Source organism: Hyperolius riggenbachi, chromosome 5, assembly GCF_040937935.1.
Source record: "Hyperolius riggenbachi isolate aHypRig1 chromosome 5, aHypRig1.pri, whole genome shotgun sequence".
Taxonomy (NCBI): Eukaryota; Metazoa; Chordata; class Amphibia; order Anura; family Hyperoliidae; genus Hyperolius; species Hyperolius riggenbachi.
Window position 1 is genome coordinate 186775297 of NC_090650.1, and position 26316 is coordinate 186801612.

The 26316-nt window shown below is 47.9% G+C and overlaps 1 protein-coding gene across 1 annotated transcript in view; it reads left to right on the forward strand.

Annotated features, from left to right (window-relative positions):
• Positions 1 to 26316, forward strand: part of NR4A3 (nuclear receptor subfamily 4 group A member 3) — a 231670-nt gene that overhangs the window by 103581 nt on the left and 101773 nt on the right. Inside the window, exon 3 of the mRNA XM_068236490.1 lies at positions 23634 to 23763. Coding sequence (XP_068092591.1) covers positions 23634 to 23763 — 130 coding nt within the window. The remainder of the gene's footprint in view (positions 1 to 23633; positions 23764 to 26316) is intronic.

Genomic DNA, 26316 nt, shown 5'->3' on the forward strand with positions numbered 1-26316 from the left:
ATTGCCTTTTGAGAGCACATAGGCAAACTGAAGAGTCGACGTGGACGGATCAGTAATCTGAAAGGTGGGAATCGGGCAAAACTTCACACATTCAGAGAGAAATTCCGCTTTAGTCTCTTAATTTAGCCTTTTAAAGATCTTAAAGACACAGGACCCATACTCGACCAAATCGTACAAATCGGAAATTCCCTCTACACTTTGAATTTCGGTTTGGCTGGTCATACTGTAACGATTGTGGAATTCTCTCCGTGATCAGCGCACAAGACGTGCGCTGACAATGCGGAAATCCTCCACAAGCGTATAATTTGAGGGAACCCAGCAAAAAGTGCAATGCACCTGTAGAGGGAAATTCCTGTCGGCAGGTGGAGCTGTGGAGTGAAGAGGAACAGCTCCTCTGCCCTGCCACAGACGCAAGACAGGAATTGCACAAAGGGAAGAAACGCAGGGCAAGATAGCCCTGAAAGAGAGAGATCGAAGCGACAGAGGGTATGTGTGTTCACCAATCTATTCGCCACCCTGCGACGATGAACACACAACCAGGAAGAAAAAGTGAGAAGGCAATCGCCGGAGATGGCGGTTGCTAACAGCGACACAAGACCGAATAAGCACAGATGAGGAATGTATGTATGTCCACCAATCTAGCCGCCAACCTGCGACGGCGGACACACAACAAAGGAAACCGAGTGAGAACGCAATCGCCTGAGAAGCGATTGCGAATGAGATTGAGCAAAGGGACAGATTGTATGTGTGTGCACCAAACTAGTCGCCAACCCACGATGGTGCATACACAACAGCAGATATGAAGTAGGAACGCAATCGCGAGAGAGGCGATTGCCAGAGGTGACACAAGGCTATAGCAAGGCAGAGCACGAGAGTAGCAAAGACACAGCAAATCATACAATGAGAAGATAAGGAAAACAATAAACGCGAACTAAACGCGAACACCGCACTCATTCGCAACAGTGCACGCGTTTATGCGCAGTCTCCGCGTGTTAAGCACAACAGAGACAAGCACGCCTAACTAACCACCGACAGACAAACATGAAACAGAGGACGCGAGCGCTTGCTTAACGGTTACCTCACCGAGCCTCCAGCAAGCGTTCGTAGCGGACAAGACAGATACATGAAAACAGGAATAAGTGAGAGAGACGGATCCACAGCACTAGCGCAAGGCGAGTGCGATCCAGGCAAGACAGATTAGATGAGATAGCTGGTAGCAACCGCTGCTCCAGCTATACTCCAAGAACAAGGTCAGAACGACTTCCTGTCGACCACCGCTGGGACAGAATAATCGCAACAGACAAACAAAACAGATATGCAATCCTAACTGCACTAGGGAATCTGCCTAGTGCAGTCCCAGGAATTACTCTAAGCTAATCTTTAAACAATGAGCAAGGCTGACACTCCAGGAGTGTTACACAGGACTAACCCTTATGACCAGCCCAGGTCTGTGATATCACATGGTATTTATAGTACAAACCTCCAGAGGATGTGGCTAGGAAATTTGCATGACCAACGTATGCAAATTCCCCAGCAGCAGCAAGCTGCAAAACTGACAAAAGGTCTCTCTTCCAGAGACCTGCAGAATGCAGACCTGAACAGTGGTCAAAAAGCTGCCTGCCTGCGCAGGCAGCTGAGCGGATCATTACAGGACCCTTATAAAGTACTGTATATGATATAAATCTTGTATTTTTGACATCATTTTATTAATATTATTTTTTTAAGTATTTATATAGCGCCAACATCTTATCCAGCGCTGTACAGAGTATATTGTCTTGTCACTTAACTGGCCCTCAGAGGGGCTCACAATCTAATCATTCTCATACCATTCTCATATGTCTATGTACAGTGGGTTGCAAAAGTATTCGGCCCCCTTAAAGTTTTCCACATTTTGTCATATTACTGCCACAAACATGAATCAATTTTATTGGAATGCCACATGAAAGACCAACACAAAGTGGTGTACACATGAGAAGTGGAACGAAAATCATACATGATTCCAAACATTTTTTACAAATAAATAACTGCAAAGTGGTGTGTGCATAATTATTCGGCCCCCTTTGATCTGAATGCAGTCAGTTGCCTATAGACATTGCCTGATGAGTGCTAATGACTAAATAGAGTGCACCTGTGTGTAATCTAATGTCAGTACAAATACAGCTGCTCTGTGAGGGCCTCAGAGGTTGTCTAAGAGAATATTGGGAGCAACAACACAGTGAAGTCCAAAGAACACACAAGACCGGTCAGGGATCAAGTTATTAAGAAATTTAAAGCAGGCTTAGGCTGCAAAAAGATTTCCAAAGCCTTGAACATCCCACGGAGCACTGTTCAAGCGATCATTCAGAAATGGAAGGAGTATGGCACAACTGTAACCCTACCAAGACAAGGCCATCCACCTAAACTCACAGGCCGAACAAGGAGAGCGCTGATCAGAAATGCAGTCAAGAGGCCCATGGTGACTCTGGACGAGCTGCAGAGATCTACAGCTCAGGTGGGAGACTCTGTCCATAGGACAACTATTAGTCATGCACTGTACAAAGTTGGCCTTTATGGAAGAGTGGCAAGAAGAAAGGCATTGTTAACAGAAAGCATAAGAAGTCCCGTTTGCAGTTTGCCACAAGCCATGTGGGGGACACAGCAAACATGTGGAAGAAGGTGCTCTGGTCAGATGAGACCAAAATGGAACTTTTTGGCCAAAATGCAAAACGCTATGTGTGGCGGAAAACTAACACTGCACATCACTTTGAACACACCATCCCACTGTCAAATATGGTGGTGGCAGCATCATTCTCAATGGGTGCATCTCTTCAGCAGGGACAGGGAAGCTGGTCAGAGTTGATTGGAAGATGGATGGAGCCAAATACAGGGCAAACTTGGAAGAAAACCTCTTGGAGACTGCAAAAGACTTCAGACTGGGGCAGAGGTGCACCTTCCAGCAGGACAATGACCCTAAACATAAAGCCAGGGCAACAATGGAATGGTTTAAAACAAAACATATCTATGTGTTAGAATGGCCCAGTCAAAGTTCAGATCTAAATCCAATCGAGAATCTGTGGCAAGATCTGAAAACTGCTGATAACAAATGCTGTCCATCTAATCTGACTGAGCTGGAGCTGTTTTGCAAAGAAGAATGGGCAAGGATTTCAGTCTCTAGATGTGCAAAGCTGGTAGAGACATACCCTAAAACAGGGCTTTTCAACCTTCCACTAATTGTACCACTATTATCGCCTGAAAACTTTCAAGTACCACCAGTGTGCCTGCACAGTAGATTGGATGCAATCGGGCTTGGCTGTTTTTGCTGGAGTCTGAATGGAGAGCAGCTACTGTGTATGCGCACACACACTGATGAGGAGAACTATGGGGCTCCCAGCACTGGATCCCATCTACTGTGGAGGAAGGGGGAAACCTCTTTAGGATACAAAGGCCTCCCCTTCCCTGAGGTAAGTACCCCCAGGGCACTTTTTTCTTACAAGGTACACTTTAGGAAAAAAAGGCATTTGTGAGGGGAAAAGTAGGAGGCATTGGTGGGGAAAAAAACGACTAGATTGCTAGCCTACATATTGTCAGTATTGGCAATCTAGAGGTAGATTGCCAATATAGGTAGCCATACAAGTTCCACTCCCTCCCCCCCCCCCCCCCCGCGCTTAATTATAGGTAGTCTGGCTCCACCACCTGAAAGCTAGGCAGTGACTCATCACAAAGTTCGGATCCCCCCTTGCTCACTCCTTGCTGTGCTGCCCTGCGGAATAGTTCACACCTCAGATCATTGGGAAGCCAGCCGCAGTGAAGAGACAGCCAGGCAAGTGGTGCACAGTGACGGCGTGTATACTTGAAATGAGCAGTGATGTCACTTTCTGTATGTGCGCCATCACTGTGCACCGTTGGCCTGGCTGTCTCCTCCACACTGATCTGAGGTCTGAAGTATGCCGCAGAAAAGCACAACAAGGAGCAATTGAGGGGGAGCCAAACTTTGTGGAGGCAGCAGTGGTGCTCACCGCCAGGTCGTGATCATGCTTACGCGTGGATTCACGACCATTTTGACGCATTCCGCCTCGGACACGCTAAGCCGTGAATAGATTTTCAACCACGAAAATCTGCTTCGGCTTTTCGTGAATGCGGACAGAAATCCGCATTCACGCTCGTGAAACCCGGCGCTGAAGTCGTGGTTAGCGGAAATGCGTCAAACTATGCGGAAGTGACACATTGCAGGCCAATCAGAGGGCCCCAGCCAGGCCCTAGCAACCAATCACAGGAGGGGAGCTATGCCCTCCCCTCCTGACTATAAAGCGGCGGCCATGATGGAAAAGCTCTGTCCTTGCTAGACTGTGGTGCTGAGAGGATTATCTCCAGGCCATTGTTGTTTGAGCAAGTGCATTTATTGTGTTAAAAACAAAACTTTTTTTTTGCTAACACTGCTCTTATACTGTACACAGTTAGCTAGTCAGTGAGTGATTGCTGTAGTTAGTTGTAGTCAGTGTAGTGTAGTGGAAGTGTGGGAGTCTAGTGATTATTTAACTGTGTGTAGTGCAGGCAGGTTCAGTGCTGCAGTGTAGTCAGTGTAGTGGGAGTGGGGATTATCTGTGTGTAGTGCAGGCAGGCAGGTTAGTGCAGCAGCAGTGTTAACTTGTATATTCCAGTGACAGTTATACACTTGTACTATTTGCAGGCAGCCAGTCACACCGCCGGCGCCGCCACTCTCTGCCAGCGCTGTTCATTCATTCTGTCAGTGACCTTGTGCCGTGCCCAGTGCCCACTGCTCGCTCGCTGGCATATAAGCATCTCATTACACACTTGTATATTATTTCAGTGATAGTTATACACTTCACTTGTACTATTTGCAGGCAGCCAGTCACACCGCCGGCACCGCCACTCTCTGCCAGCGCTGTTTATTCATTCTGTCAGTGACCTTGTGCCGTGCCCAGTGCCCACTGCTCGCTCGCTGGCATATAAGCATCTCATTACACAGTGTGACATCCTTGTGTGCCCACTGCATCCTTCAGTGACCTAGTTGTATATCCAGTGCCCACTGCTGTGCCCACTGCATCCTTCAGTGTCCTTGTACTGTGCCCAGTGCCCACTGCATCCTTCAGTGACCTAGTTGTATATCCAGTGCCCACTGCTGTGCCCACTGGATCCTTCAGTGACCTAGTTGTAAATCCAGTGCCCACTGCTGTGCCCACTGCATCCTTCAGTGACCTTGTACTGTGCCCACTGCATCCTTCAGTGACCTAGTTGCATATCCAGTGCCAACTGCTGTGCCCACTGCATCCTTCAGTGACCTTGTACTGTGCCCACTGCATCCTTCAGTGACCTAGTTGTATATCCAGTGCCCACTGCTGTGCCCACTGCATCCTTCAGTGACCTTGTACTGTGCCCATTGCATCCTTCAGTGACCTAGTTGTATATCCAGTGCCCACTGCTGTGCCCACTGCATCCTTCAGTGACCTTGTACTGTGCCCACTGCATCCTTCAGTGACCTAGTTGTATATCCAGTGCCCACTGCTGTGCCCACTGCATCCTTCAGTGACCTTGTACTGTGCCCACTGCATCCTTCAGTGACCTAGTTGTATATCCAGTGCCCACTGCTGTGCCCACTGCATCCTTCAGTGACCTTGTACTGTGCCCAGTGCCCACTGCATCCTTCAGTGACCTAGTTGTATATCCAGTGCCCACTGCTGTGCCCACTGCATCCTTCAGTGACCTTGTACTGTGCCCACTGCATCCTTCAGTGACCTAGTTGTATATCCAGTACCCACTGCTGTGCCCACTGCATCCTTCAGTGACCTTGTACTGTGCCCAGTGCCCACTGCATCCTTCAGTGACCTAGTTGTATATCCAGTGCCCACTGCTGTGCCCACTGCATCCTTCAGTGACCTTGTACTGTGCCCACTGCATCCTTCAGTGCCGTTGTACTGTGCCTGGTGCATCCTTCAGTGACCTTGTACTGTGCCCACTGCATCCAGTGATTCATTACTAGCAACATGTCTGGCAGGGTTTCGCGGGGTGAGAGGAAAGGGAGTTCAATTGCCTCAGTCACTTCTGGGACTGCTCCACGTCCAGGGAGAGGATGCCCAGCTGTACGTGGTCGTGATGCAGCAGAAAGGGGGACAGCAAAGCCTGGGCCGAGTCAGCGGACGCCATTGTCCAAATATTTTAAAGTTTCTGGTCCCCGTGTGGTGGTTGAGCAAATGGAACCTGACGTACTCATGGACATCATGACTTCCTCCCAGACCTCTACTGTGAGCACCACTCCAAGCAGCAGCAGCAGCCAACGTCCCACGCTTGTTGTGACATCCACCCCAGCACCCACTGGTCAGCAGCCCTCCCAGGATGACAGCGTTCTGTCCCTCAGTCCGGCATCTGGGAACCTGCTGATGCAAGAAGCTCAGGACTTACTGGGGACTGATGTGGCAGAGATTGAGATCGGGCCACAATCACAAGCGTTGTTGAGTTCTGGTGATGAAGAAGTGTCTGGGGATGTAGGGACAGAAGAGGAGGCGGGGGAGTCAGAGGAAGAGCTGGATTATGATGATGCTGCTGATGATGACGAAGTTGTGGACCCTAACTATGCGCAGCCTGCTGAGTCCGGGGAAGAATGGTAAGAGCAGGATGACGAGTCACCTCGGCCTAGGCAAGGATATCGCCATATGTCAGGCAGGGGCAGGGGCATCGGCAGCAGTGGGCGTGGAGGAAGTAGACAGGACACTGCTTCAGCCGGCACCACCACCATGCAACCCCCGGCAACTACTACCACACATTGTTCCGCTGCACCCTCTGCTAGTGGGGGCCGCAGTAAATTAAAGTCACCAGTGTGGGATTGCTTTGAGGAATGTACTGATGACAAAAGGTATGCGGTGTCCAGGTTATGCAGCAAAAGATTGAGCCGTGGGAAAAGTCTGAGCAAGATGGGTAGCTCATCCCTCCAGGGCCACCTGAGAAGCCGCCACTGCCGCGAGTATGCGGAGTTTAAGAGGAAGCAGGCACTGCTGGCAGGGGTTCCTGAGAGCAGAAGGCCTACCAGCGCAGCAGCATCATCCCTCCCTCAGGGTCGTGAATCCCCCACAGCAGCAGCAGTAGTAGCACGCAAGCGCTCTTCCACCTCGGCTACTCAGGACACAGACATTGAGGCTGGCAGCCATTGCTCGTCTCTCTCCTCTGTCTCCCCTGCATCCCAGCGTCGTCAGACCCTGCTGAGCGACACCTTTCAGGGTCTGACCAAGCCTCTGCCTCCAAGCCACAGGCGGATCCGCAAACTAAATGGCTTGCTGGCCCGGGCCATGGCATCACAGCTGCTTCCCTACTCCCTGGTGCAGGAGGGGAGCGCCATGCGGACGCTGCTCCAATTTGGCATCCCCGAGTGGCAAGTCCCCAGTCGCCACTATTTCAGCAAGAGCGTGATCCCAGCACTCCACAAGTTTGCGGTGGAAAACGTGTCCCGTTCCCTGGACTACTCTGTGGGCAAGCGGGTCCACATGACCATGGACTCGTGGAGTAGCAGATTTGGGACAGGTCGCTACCTGTCCTTTACGGCCCACTGGGTGACACTGATGGAAGGGAGGGAGGACAAGAGCGCATCAGCCCAGCTAGTGCTGCCACCACGCGGGATCAGGGGGGATGCAGAAGGGTCCTGTCACGACACTCCCTCTGCACCCGGAAAGCAAGCCCGCCTCGGCAGCAGCAGCGCCAAGCCTCGGCACTGCCAAGCCCTTTTAAAATTGGTGACCCTGGGGAAGGAGAGGCTTACGGCCACCAATGTCCTGGCCGCCCTCAGGAAGCAGGAGCGGAGGTGGCTGACCCCCAGAGGCGTGGAAGTGGGGTATGTGGCAGCCGATAACGGGGCCAACCTGGTGGCAGCAGTGCAGCAGGGAAACCTCCAGCACATCCCCTGCTTGGCCCATGTGCTCAATCTTGTGGTGCAGCGCTTCTTGCGCACCTACCAGGGGATGAGTGAGCTGCTGCAGGATGCCCGGGCGGTGGTACGTTTTTTCCGCCTGTCAGCCACTGCCTCTGCACTCTTGTCCACCTTACAGCAGCAGTATGGAAGGCCACAACACCGGCTGATCATCGACATGCCAGTTCGCTGGAATTCGACTCTGGCCATGTTGGAGCGGCTGTGTCAGCACAGGCTGGCTCTTAGGGCCTACATGCTAGACCCAAGTGTCCCCAGCAACCAGCAAGTCCCCATGATTACTGCCACTCAGTGGACACTGATGCAGCAAGTATGCCTGGTGCTGAGTCCCTTCCTGGAGGCAACCAAGATGGTCAGTGAGGAGCGGGCCTCTGTGTGCCAGTGGGTGCCCTTGGTTTGTCTACTGGAGCAGGCAATGGACAATTTAATTGAGCGTGGGGATGAAGCCCTGAGGCAGTTGGAAGAAAAGGAGCAGATGGCAGCACAGTCCAGCTCAGAGGAGGGCTCACAGCAGGTAGTGGAAGAGTTGGAGGTCCATAACCTGAATGAGGAGGAGGAGGAGGAGGAGCAGAGTGCAGCAGGCGTTGTACGTGGATGGCGGTTTGAGGAGGACAACGACATGGCACAGGAAGAGGACAGGCATGCGTTATGGGACAATGGCGAGGACGAGGAAGATCTTGCTGGCAGGGCCTACTTGTTTCCCATGGCTGTGCACATGTTGCGCTGCCTTCGCAGGGACCCCCGGGTGATCCAGATGCGTTCAAGGGAGGACATCTGGATTACCTTGATGCTTGATCCCCATCTGAAGGGGAAGCTGGGAGACTTAATGACGCCATCCACCACCGAGCAACGCACAAGGGAGTTGAAGGAGGCCCTTGCGTGCAGACTACTGGAAGCATTCCCCCAGCCTTCCACCCCCACTGTAACTGCTCTGCCAAGCCAGCAAGAGGTGCCTGCCATTGCCACTAGCAGCACAACAACAACCACCAGCAGCAGCAACTGGCGCCCCGGAGACCTGAAGAGCCTAAGCAAGAGCCTGTATGCAGTGCAGCAGCCCAGAACAGAGGTGCCCGCCACAGCATCCACCACCAACCAGCACAAGCAACGACTGACCACCATGGTGTCTGACTATATGGGGTCATCCAGCGGGCTCAATGACACCGACAGCCCCGTGGACCCCTTGGAGTACTGGGTCAAGAGACTGGACATCTGGAGCGAGCTTTCCCAGTACGCCCTGGAACTCCTATCCTGCCCACTTCTTCCAGTGTCCTCTCAGAGAGATGCTTTAGTGCGGCCGGTGGCGTGGTCACAGAGAAGCGCTCTCGGCTCTCCCATGCCTCTGTGGACAAACTCACCTTCCTGAAAATCAACCAGGCTTGGGTGGAAGGTGAGTTCCTGGCCCCTATTGTCGGACACAGGGGGACATGAAGTGGCTGCTGCATGTGCTGTTGTTAACTATGCCTGCCTTTATAAAGACAGTTACTACCTGCCTAGTGCCTACCTTGGTTAATTTTTTGGTGTTATGGTACTACTACCAGTAAGTTGCCATGGTCCTCCTTCTCAGCTGCTGAACTGACCGCCCCCTTTGTCCTCCTGACTCAGTCTCTACTACACTCTGCGTTCACACTGCCCGGGTCACTGGGTGCATTTAATTTTTTGGCCAGCACTATGACGCTGTGCTGCTACTACTACCACCAGTATGTTGCCATGGTCCTTCTGTGCTGCTGCTGCTGAACTGAACGCCCGCTTTGTCCTCCTCCTCCTCCTGACTCAGCCGCTACCACGGTACCACCAATGCACTCTGTCTGCGTTATCACTGCCCGGGTCACCGGGTGCATTTAATTTTTTGGCCAGCACTATGACGCTGTGCTACTACTACTACCACCAGTATGTTGCCATGGTCCTTCTGTGCTGCTGCTGCTGAACTGACCGCCCGCATTGTCCTCCTCCTCCTGACTCAGTCGCTTCCCGCTGCTGCACTCTGCGTTCACACTGCCCGGGTCACTGGGTGCATTTAATTTTTTGGCTAGCACTATGACGCTGTGCTACTACTACTACCACCAGTATGTTGCCATGGTCCTTCTGTGCTGCTGCTGCTGAACTGACCACCCGCATTGTCCTCCTCCTCCTGACTCAGTCGCTTCCCGCTGCTGCACTCTGCGTTCACACTGCCCGGGTCACTGGGTGCATTTAATTTTTTGGCCAGCACTATGACGCTGTGCTGCTACTATTACCACCAGTATGTTGCCATGGTCCTTCTGTGCTGCTGCTGCTGAACTGAACGCCCCGCTTTGTCCTCCTCCTCCTCCTGACTCAGTCGCTTCCCGCTGCTGCACTCTGCGTTCACACTGCCCGGGTCACTGGGTGCATTTAATTTTTTGGCCAGCACTATGACACTGTGCTACTACTACTACCACCAGTATGTTGGCATGGTCCTTCTGTGCTGCTGCTGCTGAACTGACCGCCCGCATTGTCCTCCTCCTCCTGACTCAGTCGCTTCCCGCTGCTACACTCTGCGTTCACACTGCCCGGGTCACTGGGTGCATTTAATTTTTTGGCCAGCACTATGACGCTGTGCTGCTACTACTACCACCAGTATGTTGCCATGGTCCTTCTGTTCTGTGCTGCTGAACTGACCGCCCGCATTGTCCTCCTCCTCCTCCTGACTCAGTCGCTTCCCGCTGCTGCACTCTGCGTTCACACTGCCCGGGTCACTGGGTGCATTTAATTTTTTGGCCAGCACTATGACGCTGTGCTGCTACTACTACTACCAGTATGTTGCCGTGGTCCTTCTGTGCTGCTGAACTGACCGCCCGCATAGTCCTTCTCCTGACTCAGTCGCTACCACCACTGCACTCTGCGTTCACACTGTCCGTGTCCACTGACAACTCTGCTGCGATGTCATTGCTAATTGCTGCAAAAAAAAAAAAAAAAAAATTACAAAAGCCTCTCTGGGGCCTTTTTGGCGTCAGCCACTCATCCTCCTCCAGCGGTACCTTCGCCGCCAAGTGCCATTGGAACTCGCCTTCACCTCTTTGATTGCTTAACGCGTATATCCCTTTTTAAAACCACGTATTACCAATTAATAGCCCCATTTACAGTGGTGATTTGTCTTTAAAAGCCATTAAAAAAAAAAAAAATTATGTTGAAGTTATGTTGCCCCTTATCACCTCGATAATCCATGCAATTTGGGGGATTGTAGCATGTATGGGGGTTTTGTTATTAACGTTAAAAGAAAATTTGCCTCCGGGCGGGAATCCACGCGTGATTACGCCATTCACGGCAGAAAATCCGCGTGGTTGCGTGGCCGCGGACGAAAATCCGCATGCGGCGGGGCCGAATGCGGATTTTTTTTTGCAACCACGCGGATTGCCGAATACGTGGATGAGGCACATCCGAGCATCCCTAGGAGGCAGGACAGAACCAGGACAAGTGGCAGGTGGACAAAAAAGTGGCAGGCAAATCTGGTGTGTACCACCTGGCCAATAGCAAAGTACCACCGGTGGCAAGCATACCACAGGTGCAAAGCCCTGGTCTAGAGAGATTAGCCTGTCTAATTAGGCCTTATCAACAAGCAAACAGCAAGTGTAAATTAGGGCTGTCAGGTGTGCCACTCTATGCCATAGTTTGGTCTAATATATAACACAGGAGGTTAACCCTTTTGTGTTCCTAGGACACCAAAAAGTAAACACTGCAGGGTTTTTGTAAGATTCCTGTAAGTTCTAACAAATAAATGTTTTTTTAAAGTTATGATGCTGTTGCTTATCTCCTTAGAGCAGAGAGGAAGCTCTCAGTTTAGGTCAGCTTCAAAAACTGACAGAACCAACAGGTTTTGGACTAGTCCATCTCCTCACGATGGAGTCTCAGGGTTTCCCTTTGTTTTCAAAAGCATTTGCTGAACGGCCATTGTTAAGTCTGACTGCCAAAATAGTGTGCGAGTAGGGATGCTGGCTGGTCCCATTTTGGCAGTTAGACTTAGCAACTGCCATTTAGGAAATTATTTTAAAAAACAAAGAAAACCCTTTGTATCCCCAATGAGGAACTCGACTAGTCAAAAACATGTTGGTTCTGAAAGATTTTAACTGCTTACTTTTTCACTGTAATGGTCCTTTAATATGGTAATTTGATAACAACTGTGAAGGTCAGGATGTACTGCTGCATTGCTGAGCTTATTTTAGTAATATCTCAGACTCTCATGTGCTGTGCAGCAGTGTGTTCTGACAATGAGCTGCTGCGTGCATTTCTGTGCCAACACACTGCTGTCTCATTTCAATTAATACTGCCATGCAGAGCAAAACACGCGCCATACATTTTTGTAAAGAGAAGTAAATGGTTGGCATTCCAAAAACTTGGTACAGAAAGATCTGTAATTCATTCTGTAATTAAGATAATCCAAAATTCCAAAGCAACAAAGTACCTCTTTATCAAGAAAAAAACAGTGCAAGTTAATCTGAAAAACAACTCACCACAGCAACAATAAATCACCATAATGCACAATAAATAAATACATTTGAAGTAGCCCAAGAAAAAGAGGGTCACCATCGTGGAAGAACACAACTACCAAGCACTAAGGTGGAAAATGTGTGGACAACTTTCAAAGGTGGCTAAAAGTTCTAGCCTGGAAAGAGAACCACTATGAAAGTTGAAGCCAATAAATGGGTCATTAGACTGGGAGCAAGATAGGAAGATAAAACACCAACATAGGCTTTTTCTTCCACTCCCTCTCTACAGTTATCCATATAATAATTCCTTTCTTTGTATAGCGCTTCTCTCCTGTCGGACTCAAAGCGCTTGTGAGGCAGCCACTAGAGCGCACTCAGTAGGCAGTAGCAGTGTTAAGGAGTCTTGCCCAAAGAACTCCTTACGGAATAGGTGCTGGCTTACTGAATAGGAAGAGCCAAGATTTGAACCCAGGACTCCTACGTCAGAGGCAGAGCCCTTAACCAGCCACCATATCTGACACCTGTCACTGTTAGAGATAGCCAGTTTTAAATTGTGCAAATCGTGATGCAAATGTAGCCCCCAAAACACAAAATGAGGCGGCAAATCAACATTCAACATTGAGGATCTCAAGGCGAAATAAATAAAATAGGAAAGGAAGAAGGAAACAATTGGAAAAGCATAGTCGAAAAATGGAAGTTGAAAAATGACAGTTGGAAAATAATGGCAGTCGAAAACCAGTTAAAATTTGGCTGTTGAAAAATGACAGTTGAGAAATTGCAGTTTAAAAATGAAAGTTGAAAAACAACAGTTAAAATTTGGCAGTTGGAAAATGACCGTTGGAAAATGACAGTTAAAAAATGACAGTTGGAAAATGACAGTTGGAAAATGACAGTTCAACTTTTAACTGCCATTTTCCAACTGTCATTTTTCAACTGTCATTTTTCAACTGCCATTTTCCAACTGTCTAATTTTAACTACCATTTTCCAAATGTCAAATTTTATCTGCCATTTTCCAACTGCCATTTTCCAACTGCCAAATTTCAACTGCCCTTTTCTAAAGCCTCATCTACACGGGTAGATGAGGCTCCGATGATCCTTATCAATCGAGCCGCTGATGCGGCTCGATTGATAAGATCCGACAGGACGGATCTTGCTTCCGCCGATTCCCTGCTCGCTCCCCGCTAGGGGACAATGGCAGGGAATCGAGCAGAAGATAAGCGGCGCCGGCGGGGACGAGCGGGCACGAGCGGGGAATCGAATGCGGCGCACGCGCGGCGAGCGGGGACGCGGCGGGTACGCGCAGGAGGCGATCCGGCGGCTAATCGAGCCGCCGGATCGCTACAACCTCTTATGGTGTAGACGGGGCTTTACTGTCTTATTTAAACTGTCATTTTCCAACTGTCAAATTTCAACTGTTTAAAGGACCACTACAGTGAAAAAAGTGAGCAGTTGAAGGAGAAATTAGGTGAGAGGCATATTGAGGCTGCCTGTAACGATGGGTGTCAGCACGCAGAGAGAATCTGATTATTGGCGATCTGCAGTATCACCAAGAATACAGATATATACCTGATTATTGATGATCTGCAGAATCACCGATAATACAGATATATCGCTAACCTCTGGGCACCTGAAGCGTGTAAGTGTTTGGTGTAACAGTATGGATTGGACCACCGGGGTAGCAGGTGGTCCAATAAGTAGAAACAGACTCTACTGCAGTCAAGGGCTCCAGGAGGGAGCAGACCTTGACTGGTTTGCAGCAGTGCCCCCTCTGAGAAGCAGGGGACCCCTGCAGGAGGACTGAGCACCCAAGGGGTGGGTGACAATCAGACAGGTCAGGCAGGCCGGGTCGACAACACACAGACAGATGAAGTACAAAGACAGAAGGCTGATTCGGTATCCAAGGCAAGCAGGGTTTGGCAACGGAATATCAGAAGTGCAAGGTACCGAATCAGAGATCAGAGGAATGGTCAGGAAAGCAAAGTCATAACAGATATCAAACAATGCCTAGTCTGGGTGTGAGGTCCATGGTCTCTACACCCTGGAACTAATCTGATGTATAACAGAATGATAACACAAGTTCCCCAGTCTGGGTGTGAGGTCCGTGGTCTCTACACCCTGGAACTAGTCTGATGTATAACAGAATGATAACACAAGTTCCCTAGTCTGGGTGTGAGGTCCGTGGTCTCTACACCCTGGAACTAGTCTGATGTATAACAGAATGATAACACAAGTTCCCTAGTCTGGGTGTGAGGTCCGTGGTCTCTACACCCTGGAACTAGTCTGATGTATAACAGAATGATAACACAAGTTCCATAGTCTGGGTGTGAGTTCCGTGGTCTCTACACCCTGGCTGGAACTGGTCTAAGGAATAACACAGATGATACACAGTATTCCTAGTCTGGGGTGTGAGGTCCGTGGTCTCTACACCCTGGAACTGGTCTAATGAATAACACAGATAATACACAGTAAACTGGCTAAGTGTGGATTCCCAGGTCCACCTGGTTCCACCACACTGAGGGATCTGACTAAGGTCTGAGTGCTAACACATAGGTATTCGCAACGCCAGACAACCAGAAACAGAACAGCAAGAGATATATATAGTGAAGCGCTCCTCAGCGCCGCCCAGCTCCCATCAACCAATCATCTGCTGAGCTGGGGTCAGCTGACCGTCCCGATCAGCTGACCTTTCTCCTATTGGCATAAAGAGCCTGTCTTGCGTCGCGCGTAGCTCTCCATCTGTGTGCACTACTAGGTCCAGATAACCCAGACGCATGTTGCTGTGAGGAAACCGCCGCTCTGTGCGCGGAAACCGCCGCCTCACTGTCAGCACAAGCGGCGGCTTCTCCGCAATCCTTCACACTGCCATATTTATTTCCTTTTAAGGAATGCCAGTTACCTGGCTATCATGCTGATCCTCTGACTCTAATACTTTTAGCCACAGCTCCTGAACAAACACATGCAGATCAGGTGTTTCTGACATTATTGTCAGATCTGACAAGGTTAGCTGCATGCTTGTTTCTCGTGTGATTCAGACACTTCTGCAGAGACATAGATCAGCAGGGCTGGTATACGGCTATTGCTGGAAGCCGAATTGCAGTGTTTTAAAAGCAACTTCAGCACTGTCTTCTGATGGCGCCGAAGTTACTCAGTGTGCACCGCTATAGCCGTAATTCTTATTTCGGCCTATGATGGCGCCGGCTGTGCCCAAATCTCCTGCACTGTTATTACAGTGCTCGCCCCCTTCCCCTGCATAATTATAGGTAGCCTAGTCCCACCATCAGAGAGCTGAGAGCTAGGCAGTGACTCACCACAAAGTTCGGCTCCCCCCTTGCTCACTCCTTGCTGTGCTGCCCCGTGGAATAGTTCACACCTCAGATCATCGGTAAGCCAGCCACAGAGAAGTGACAGTCAGGCAAACGGTGCATGGTGACGGCGCGTATACTTCAAGTACAGGAAGTGAGCAGTGATGTCCCTTTCTGTATCTGCGCCATCACTGTGCACTATTTGCCTGACTGTATCTTCCCCACTGATCTGAGGTCTGAAGTATGCTGCAGAGCAGCACAGCAAGGAGCGAGGGAGGAGGAGCTAAACTTTGTGGAGGCAGGACAGGACAAGTGGCATGCGGGCAATAAAGTAGCAGGCAAACCTGGTGTGTACCACCTGGCAAACAGCAAAGTACCACCGGTGGTACGCCTACCTCAGGTTGAAAAGCCTTGCCCTAAAAGACTGGCAGCTGTAATTGCAGCAAAAGGTGGTTCTACAAAGTATTGACTCAGGGGGCCGAATAATTACGCACACCCCACTTTGCAGTTATTTATTTGTAAAAAGTGTTTGGAATGATGTATGATTTTCAATCCACTTCTCACATGTACACCACTTTGTATTGGTCTTTCACGTGGAATTCCAATAAAATTGATGCATGTTTGTGGCAGTAATGTGACAAAATGTGGAAAACTTCAAGGGGGCCGAATACTTTTGCAACCCACTGTATGTATCATGTAGTGCATGTATCATAGTCTAGGGCCAATTTATATAATAAGCATATAAAAGTTATTATAATAACTTATATTTATGTATTTTGGGATGTGGGAGGAAACAGGAGTGCCCAGAGGAAACCCACACATGGAGAAGATAGAACTTCTTGCAGATTTTGCCCTGGCTGCGATTCAAACCAGGAATCCAGCTGGCCTTATATGGATGTCTTGCTTGTGACAAATGTGACTTTATTCATCCATGGCAGTACTTATGTGTTTTTTGTGGTTCTACCTTTTTTGTTTGGTGTATAGGGGGAAAATTCAGGTGTCTTATAGTTCCCGATGCAGCTTGTGGCAAAATACTTTCTTTTTCACATCCACCTTTCCTGATAATCCTCCCACAGAAAATGGCAGCATGTTTCCAAGTGGATTGTTACTAAACAGTCACCCAAAAAAATCATGAGAAAAATCCGATTGATAGGCATCATACATGACATACATGTACAAAGACTTTATAAACTAAAAAAAGATGCATCAATAAAAAATCAAGCTCATAAAACTCCAAATAAGTTATTTGATCTAGCAAAGGCTAATCAAAATGAATAAGCTCTTCTGGAATTCCAGGACAATATTTTAACCTGTAAAGACCCAGGCTGTCCATAAATAATGTAACAGTTCTATAGAATGGCTTCACACCCCTTTTTAAACAAGACAAGACAAATAACATTTATAATGCCTTGTTCTGCTGGCGGACTCAAAGCGCAGCAGCTGCAGCCACTAGAGCGCGCTCAGTAGGCAATAGTAGTGTTAGGGAGTCGAAGAAGAGCCGAGATTTGAACCCAGGTCTCCAGTGTCAGAGGCAGCGCCTTAACCATTTTCTTATGTGAGTTCAGTGCACTGGGGTGGGTGAGGTGTATCTGATCTTATAACAATTCAAGTATGTTCAGCACTTTAACTCCCTTAAACTACCTTCTCCATCCACCCCCTTCTTCTCCTTCATGCTTATCAGCTGAAGAATTTGCAACATATTTCACTGATAAAATTGCCAAAATCCAAAGTGTTTTTTCCATGCTGACCTCAAACTCCATCTCCACCCCTCTTGTCAAATGCTCTCTATCTGCCTTGTCTCCACTCTCTGAACATTCTCTCTCCTCTCTAATCTTCAATTCTCATCTAACCACCTTTTCTTTGGATCCTATCCCCTCCTGCCTCATTCCGGAGTTATCCTCATCCCTCATCCCTGTCCTAACATTGCTGTTTAACCTATCCCTCTCCACTGGTATTTTCCATCCTCACTCAAAAAGGCTGAAGTAACACCACTACTTAAAAAACCATCTCTCGATCCCAAGGCGCTCACCAACTACCACCGAGTGTAACTTCTCCCATCTAAATTACTTGAACGCCACATTCATGCTGAACTAAGCCAGTATTCATCTGCTAATTGCCTGCTTGATCAGTCTGGCTTTCAGGCAAACCACTTCACAGGAACAGCCCTTATGTAACGATTGTGGAATTATCTCCGTGGTCAGCGCACAAGATGTGCGCTGACACTGCGGAAGTCCTCCACAAGCGTATTAAACGATAGAACCCAGCTTTGGTGCAATGCACCTGTAGAGAGAAAAGGGAGCACAGAGACAGAATGTATGTGTGTCCACCAATCTAGTTGCAACCCGGCGACGGTGATCACACAACAGCGGAAACGAAGTGAGAACGCAATCGCAAGAGTGGCAATTGCCAATAGTGACACAAGACCGAGTAAGACAGAGCACAAGTGTAGCGAGAAAGACACAGCAAACAACAATGATCAGAACGCCAAGGAAAATAACAACGCTAGCTAAACGCGAACTCCACACTCATTCGCAACAGAGAACACATTTAAGACACGATCACCACGCGTTAGGCGCCCAGTGACAAGCGTGTCACCCTAACTAACCAATGTAACACAAACACGAAATAGAGAACGCGAACGCTTGCTAAACGGTTACCTCACCGAGCCTACAGCAAGCGCTCGTACCAGACAAGACAGACAGAAGGAGTAGCCAGTAGCAACCGCAGCTCTGGCCTACACTCCCAGACAGAGTACAGAAGGAACCACCGCCACTACCGCTAGAGCGGATGCGATCCAGACAGACAGACAGATGGAGCAACCAGTAGCAACCGCTACTCTGGCTTGCACCCCTAAGACGGAGTACAGAAGGAACCACCGCCACTACCGCTGGGGCAAATGCAATCCCCACAGACAGAACGACTTCCTGTCGACCGCCGCCGGCGACAAGACAATCGCAACAGATAGACAGTACAAGGCAAAACAGATAATACAACCTGACTACGCTAGAAGGGATGCCTAGTGAAGTCCCAAGGAAATACTCTAAGATAATCTTAGCAAACAATAGCAAAGGCTGATACTGATTCCAGAGACGGCAGCACTCAGACCTAAAAGATGGTCAAACAGCTGTCTGCCTGTGCAGACAGCTGAACAGATCATTACAGTACTCCCCCCCCCCCCCTCCAGGAACGGCTTCCAGACGTCCCTCAAAACTGATATCTCCAAGGAAACAGTCCGACTGAACACTCATAAAGGTCGGGGCAGCCGGACAAAGCCCAATTCCAGAGTCAATCCTCCCGAAACTGAACTCATCGGAACGAGAAGCCACCGAAACATGCCCATCAGTACTACAAGTCTCAGCATAACATCCATCAGAACTGTGAATACCAGAGAAGAACCCATCGACACACTCCGAGCAATACCCACCACCTTCCAGGACCGTCCAAAAATACCAAACCTGCCACAATATCTATTTGAAGTGTTCCTTTCCACAAAGAAGCCACTGTTGATCCCATCCAGGGTACCAAGAAATATTTCTCCCAGAATCTCCCAGAACACTTTGAAGCTCCGCAGAGATCCCAAGAGGCCAGAACGCTCACCAGGCTCACATGGAGGACTACCAAGAACCCCTATGTAACCTATGACAATTCCGGTTTCAGAATTACCAGGACAACCATCAAGATCAGGGCTCTCAGGGACCACTTCTGGGCATGCAGGCAGGCAGGCAATATCAGAACATGTCTCCACCGAGGAAGCATCTGAGCATGCTGGTAACTGAGACACACTTGGGCTTTCTGGGTCACAGAGCACATCAGGGTACACTAGCACAAGGGAAACCTCAGGACATGTCGAGGAACTGCCGACCTCAGAGTCTGTCACGACAAGACCAAAACCAGGACCGGGCAAAGAATCATCACGAGTAGTGGTCACAAGCACTGGTCTTTCAAAAGCAGACTTGGACTCAGACTTAGAAGTCTCTATGACTGTAATTGTATCCAACCAGAACTCATCCTTGACTACGCATGACTGGAGCTCCACAAGCGCTGCAAAGGTAGTCAGTATAGCAGCAATGCCTACTGAAGTAGGCAAAACCTCAAATGGCCCTGCGGGGCAGGAGGCACCTCCTCAAAGTTCTGCACCCTTTGGGAGGAACTCGGAGACCTCCAGAACATCGAACAAGACTTCAGAAGCATAATTTCCTAAGTTTTCTGACAAGGATTCTGAACTATCCATGTTACAGGGCCGAACATTAAATACCTGCTGCGGACAGGGCAGATGTCCCAGGGATGGTTTTACCATACACTGGGGCTGAATTTCATCTTCAAGAACAGGATGCACAGGAATATCCAGTGAAACCAACACTGACTCCCTGAGTCTAGTTTCACTGCAGGCAGAATCCTTCATAGCAGTCAAACCAGACTGCAATTCTGAAATGGCAGAACAACAGATGCAATTAGCTGCAATACCTAGAGGAGCCTCTGGGCTCCCTGCAGGAGGTTCATTGCAAGGTAATATTGACTCATCCAGAGTACAGGGTGGAAAGTCATTACTTTACTCAGTATCAGATTCGCAAAACCAAAGCGCTGTCTCACCCTTATACTCGGCTAACAATGTCGAATCCGAGGAGACAGAACGCAAAATTTGCGAATCCAAGATCGCTTTAGGTTGTGAAACTGAGGCTTCCAAAGCGCAAGCCTCCTGTAATGATCCGCTCAGCTGTCTGCACAGACAGACAGCTGTTTGACCATTCCTTAAGTCTAAGGGCTGCAGGTCTCTGGAAAAGAGACCTGTCTTTGCTTTGCAAGTTTCAGACCTGATCTGCTGCTGAGGAATTTGCAAACATTCGTTATGCAAATTGCCTACCTGCCTCCTTTGAAGGCTGGCAGTATAAATACCATGTTCTCCCAGAATCCTTTGCTGGTCATCTTAATGGTTTGTTACTGCTAAACACTCCTAGAGTGTCAGCCTTGCCTGTTTGTCAAAGATTATCTTAGAGTAATTCTTGGGACTGTACTAGGCATTCCCTCTAGTGCAGTCAGATTGTATTATCTGTTTTGCCTGTACAGTCTTTGTGTTGCGATTGTCCTGTCGCTAGCGGCGGTCGACAGGAAATCGTTCTGTCTGTCTGGGGGTGCTAACCAGAGCAGCGGTTGCTACTGGTAGCCCCTTCTGTTCATCTGTCTAGATCGCACTCGCCCTAGTGGTAGTGGCAGTGCCTCCTTCGATTGCAATTGTCCTGTCGCCAGCGGCGGTCGACAGGAAATCGTTCTGTCTGTCTGGGAGTGTAGGCCAGAGCTGCGGTTCCTGCTGGCTGCTCCATCTGTCTGGATCGCACTTGCCCTAGTGGTAGGGGCAGTGCCTCCTTCTGTATCTCAGCCTTTGGGGTGTCAACCAGAGCAGCGGTTGCTACTGGTGGCCCCTTCTGTTTATCTGTCTGGATCGCACTTGCCCTAGTGGTAGTGGCACTGCCTCCTTCTGTATCTCTGCCTTAGGGGTGCTAGCCAGAGCAGCGGTTGCTACTGGCAGCCCCACCTGTCTGTCTGTCTGTCTTGTCTGATACGAATGCTTGCTGTAGGCTCGGTGAGGTAACCGTTTAGCAAGCGTTCACATTCTCTATTTTGTGTTTGTCTGCCATTGGTTAGTTAGGGTAGCACGCTTATCACTGGGCGCCTAACGCGCGGTGATCGTGCAGAAATGCGTTTGCTGTTGCGAATGAGTGTGGTGTTCGCGTTTAGCTAGCGTTTGTTATTTTCCTTATCTTCTCATTGTTATTTGCTGTGCCTTTGCTACTCTCATGCTCTGTCCTTCTCAGTCTGGTGTCTGTTGGCAATCGCCATTCTTGCGATTGCATTCGTGCTTTCTTTCGTTGATGTGTGTTCATCGTCGCTGGGGGCGACTAGATTGGTGAACACACATTCTGTCTGTCCCTGTGCTATTTCTCTTGAGGGCTATTCAGCCCTGCTTGATCCTGCTCGTACAATTCCCCTCTGGCATCTGTGGCCTTGCAAAGGCTGTGCACGTCTGCACTCCACAGCTCCATCTGCTGGTGGGAATTACCCTCTACTGGTGCATTGCACCTAACCTGGGTTCTCCCAATTACACGTTTGTGGAGGATTTCCGCCGCGCCACGTCTGGTGCGCTGACCACAGAGATAGAAACCCGCAATCGTTACACCTCCACAATCTGTGGAGCAGACTGCAAAGTGTTCAAGACAGAAACACTGGAACAACTGTCATCTGGCAACATGCCTTTACAGGTGTGAACAGAGCGAGACATAGATTTATTTGCAGAAGAGGTCGTGACAACAACATGAGAAACTTTATCAGTCATATTAACATTACTCTTGAGGCCGCATGGTTTAGGAATTTTTCCCATAACAGGATCATAGATGGGAGATCTCACAGAATCACTGGGAGAAAAAGATCTGTTTTTAAATGACAAGGGATCCCACACATTTTTTACAAAACTGACACAATCATGTTGATCATAATCTGCCGGAACGCCTGAAAAACAGGCATTAGACCACACAGATTCAAACTCCACACAAGCAGGAGAGAATATTTCAGAATTCCCACAGGTGTCAACCACAGTAGTAAACCCATTCATTTCAGATCGCACAGTGTCGAAACTCACTTGCTTTACCCCACAAAGGCAAGAACAATCACCAGACAACGGTGTCGCTTTATTGGAGTCAATTGGTTGGCGTGTGTGCAATTCATCCAAAATCGTCTGCCACACACAAATCAGCGGATCCACAAAACATTCGTCACACTCATCAGATCCTACAGCAGGTGCTCGTACCAGACAAGACAGACAGATGTCACATCCACAAATAGAAAGAGGTGAAGAAAGCAAGTAGCTTGTGAAAAGGAAATGATGTCCTATCAGTAAGGAAGGAGACGGTGTGGGGGAGGTATACTACCTGGATGGAGACTGCAAACTAGTGCGCTACACCCTGCCGAGTCTGACCCGTGTCATGGCCACGCCCACTTCATCAGGTGACGTGCCTCTGATGAAGCTAAAATCTTTAAATCCATTTGCACCTTTGTCTGCAGCATAAGTATCAAGATGCTCACTTTAATATCTTAATTTACCTGGCAGTCGCGTCCTGCAGTGTGTAACTAGTTGCCATTGCCAAATCCATTACCCGGCTTACAGCTAGGAATCCTGGGAGGGATGGAAATGTGGTCGTCTAGCGACGTTAGTGTCCCACGTGTGTGATTGGATGAGTAGGGGCGCTTTCCAGATGATGTTTGCGCCTCAATCTGGACCGCAAACATGCGCCCAGAAAGGCGCATTGTGGCGCTTAACGCGGAAATGATGATGCGCATTTCCTGTTGACATGCATTAAAGCTTGCCCACTTAGGGGCCAACAAGCGAATAGGGGAGGGGGGGAAGGCGAAGGGAGGGTCTGAGTTGTTTGTCCTAGACTGGGTTACGATGGATCCGCCCCAAGTTACAATCCTCTCCCTCTTCCAACTGAGTATATTAACTCTTTACAGTATAGCACTTTGAGAAATGCATAAAACTAGTTGAATAAATGACAATTTTTGACACAAATATGTCCATATAAATAGCCTGATGTGATTCTTGTGTGTCTATATGCACTTGTATCTTTTAAAGTTATTTCTGTTTAAACCAAGCCAGCGCAACTGCCAGTGACTCAATACAAGGTTTGTAAAAATACAAACACCATGTTAAATAGCTTACACCAAAATTTCCCTACAATTATGTCACTTAAATAATAGCTTGATCTATTATTTCACTACAATTATGTCACTTAAATTTGATGGACCTTTGAATTTCTTTGATTATCATAATGAGAACAGTTGGTATTTTGCTGTAGGCTATTGCATTAGAGAAATATGCTTAACCTAATAATGGAAATTGTGTTTTGGTTATTCAAAGATAAATTACATGTCTTGTGCTGTCATCTTCTGTTCTATCATCAATTCAAGCATCCTGTTGTATATGTTTTTAGAGAACAGTGCAGAAAAACGCAAAATATGTATGTTTGGCAAATAAAAGTTGTCCTGTGGACAAAAGAAGGAGAAACCGCTGCCAGTACTGCAGATTTCAAAAATGTCTCAACGTTGGCATGGTTAAAGAAGGTAAGATACTTTTGATATAACTGTCTATTTTATTTGGAGAAACTAAAGCCAGAAAATCTATCTTGAAATGATCACCTGTCACTTATGCACACAGGACCATTGCTCAATCCAGAACCTATTAGTATGCTAATGCAGCGCTACTATTTGCAGCGAAGGCTGTTGAGGCGGGGTTATAGAAAGCCCCTACTACCTACATGGTGTATGCTGCATGACAGGTAGCATTTTAAGCAAAACTCATCTTGCAGTAGGAGCGGCCATAAATTAACCACTTTAGGACTGCAGTGCTAAACCCCCCTAAAGACCAGGCCATTTTTTACAATTCAGACCACTGCAGCTATAACGGTTTATTGCTCGGTCATACAACTAACCACCCAAATTAATTTTACCTCCTTTTCTTCTCACTAACACAGCTTTCTTTTGGTGCTATTTAATTGCTGCTGCGATTTTTAGTTTTTATTATATTCATAAAAAAGACAGGAATTTTGTCAAAAAAAATGATATTTTCAACTTTCTGTGGTAACATTTTTCAAATAAAGTAACATTTCTATACAAGTTTTTGTCCAAATTTATTGTGCTACATGTCTTTGATAAAATAAAATCCATTCAGTGTATATTTATTGGTTTGGGTAAAAGTTATAGCGTTTACAAACTATGGTACAAAAAAGTGAATTAGCGCAGTTTGAAGCAGCTCTGACTTTTCTGAGCACCTGTCATGTTTCTTGAGGTGCTAGAATGCCAGGATAGTAAAAGTACCCCCCAAATGACCCCATTTTGGAAAGAAGACACCTCAAGGTATTTGCTGAGTGGCATGGTGAGTTCATAACAGATTTTATTTTTACCCATGCTGGGTGGGAGAAATATCTCTGTAAAGGACAATTTTTTTTCTTTTTTTTTTACACTAAATTGTCCATTTACAGAGATATTTCTCCCACCCAGCACGGGTATGTGTAAAAATACACCCCAAAACACATTATACTACTTCTCCTGAGTACGGCAATACCACATGTGTGACACTTTTTTGCAGCCTAGCTGTGCAAAGGGGCCCAAAGTCCAATGAGTACCTTTGGGATTTTACAGGTCAATGAGCTGAGGGGCGGTGTTGGAGTTCGTATGCTTTGGAAAGCACTTTGTATCAAAACTGGCAAAGGTTTTTTCATCCACATCGATCGGTGTGAATGGATTCATCGGGTTTGCCAGAGCATAGGAGCAGAGTGGGTTTGGAAAATTTTGAGGGCGGTGCTCCTATGTCCTGGCAAACACCATGCCCCCCTTTTATTTTCACATTTTTCGGCAGATATTTTTTCATCCACATTGATCAATGCGAATGCGAGAATCTTTGCCGTTCATTTTTCCTTTTATGGAAAAAAAAAGTGCATCACCTGTATGCCCAATATAATGAGTATAGAAGAAACTCCTAATACTGGCCATACATGTAATGATTGCGGAGACGCTGAAATGCCAGGACAGACTCCACAAATGACCCCCTTTTGGAAAGAAGGCACCCCAAGGTATTTGCTGAGGGGCATGGGGAGTTCATAGAAGTTAACAGAAATTGATTTTTTTTAAAAAAATTCTCACAAAGTGTCATTTTCTGCTACTACTGTTTTGGGGTGTATTTTTACACATACCCATGCTAGGTGGGAGAAATATCTCTGTAAATGGACAATTTAGTGTAAAAAAAATGAAAAAGTTGTCCTTTACAGAGATATTTCTCCCACCCAGCATGGGTATGTGTGAAAAGACACCCCAAAACACATTATATTACTTCTCCTGAGTACAGCGATACCACATGAGTGACACTTTTTTGCAGCCTAGCTGTGCAAAGGGGCCCAAAGTCCAATGGCTTTACAGGGGTGCTCACAATTTGGGCCCCCCAAACAATGTCAGGACAGTAAAAATACCCCAGAAATGACCTCATTTTGGAAAGAAGATACCCTAAGGTATTCCACGAGGTTCATAGTGAGTTCATATAAAATTTTATTTTTTGTCACAAGTTAGCGGAAAATGACACTTTGTGAGAATTTTTTTTTAAAAAATCCATAGCATAGGAACTCAAACACCGCCTCTCAGCTCATATGCCTTGGCAAACGTATCGTGAACCTGGTGCACACCAGAGCGGTTCTGAAGCGTTTTTTTAAAACACTTACAGGGGAAAACCGCTTGGCTAATGTATTTCAATGGGCTGGTGCACACCAGGGCTGCAGCATTTTTTAGATTTCTGAGACGTTTCTGCCTCAATGTTAAAGTAGGAAAGTGGAAAAACGCTCTGAAAATTGCTAGATCAGAGCGGTTTTCCAGGCGTTTTTGTTACAGAAGCTGTTCAGTAACAGCTTTACTGTAACAATATATGAAATCTGCTACACAAAAATGCTCCAAAAAACACTAGGCATGTTTAGAAAATGAAATCTGCTTTTAAAACCTCTAGCGTTTTGCAGATCAGCTAGAGGTTTTTGGTGTGCACTGGGCCTTACTACGGAGGAGAACTCTCAGCCTGCAGCGGTGCATGCACCGACTTGTGTGTAATCTGACAGAAGCACAATGCACCATCAGTGC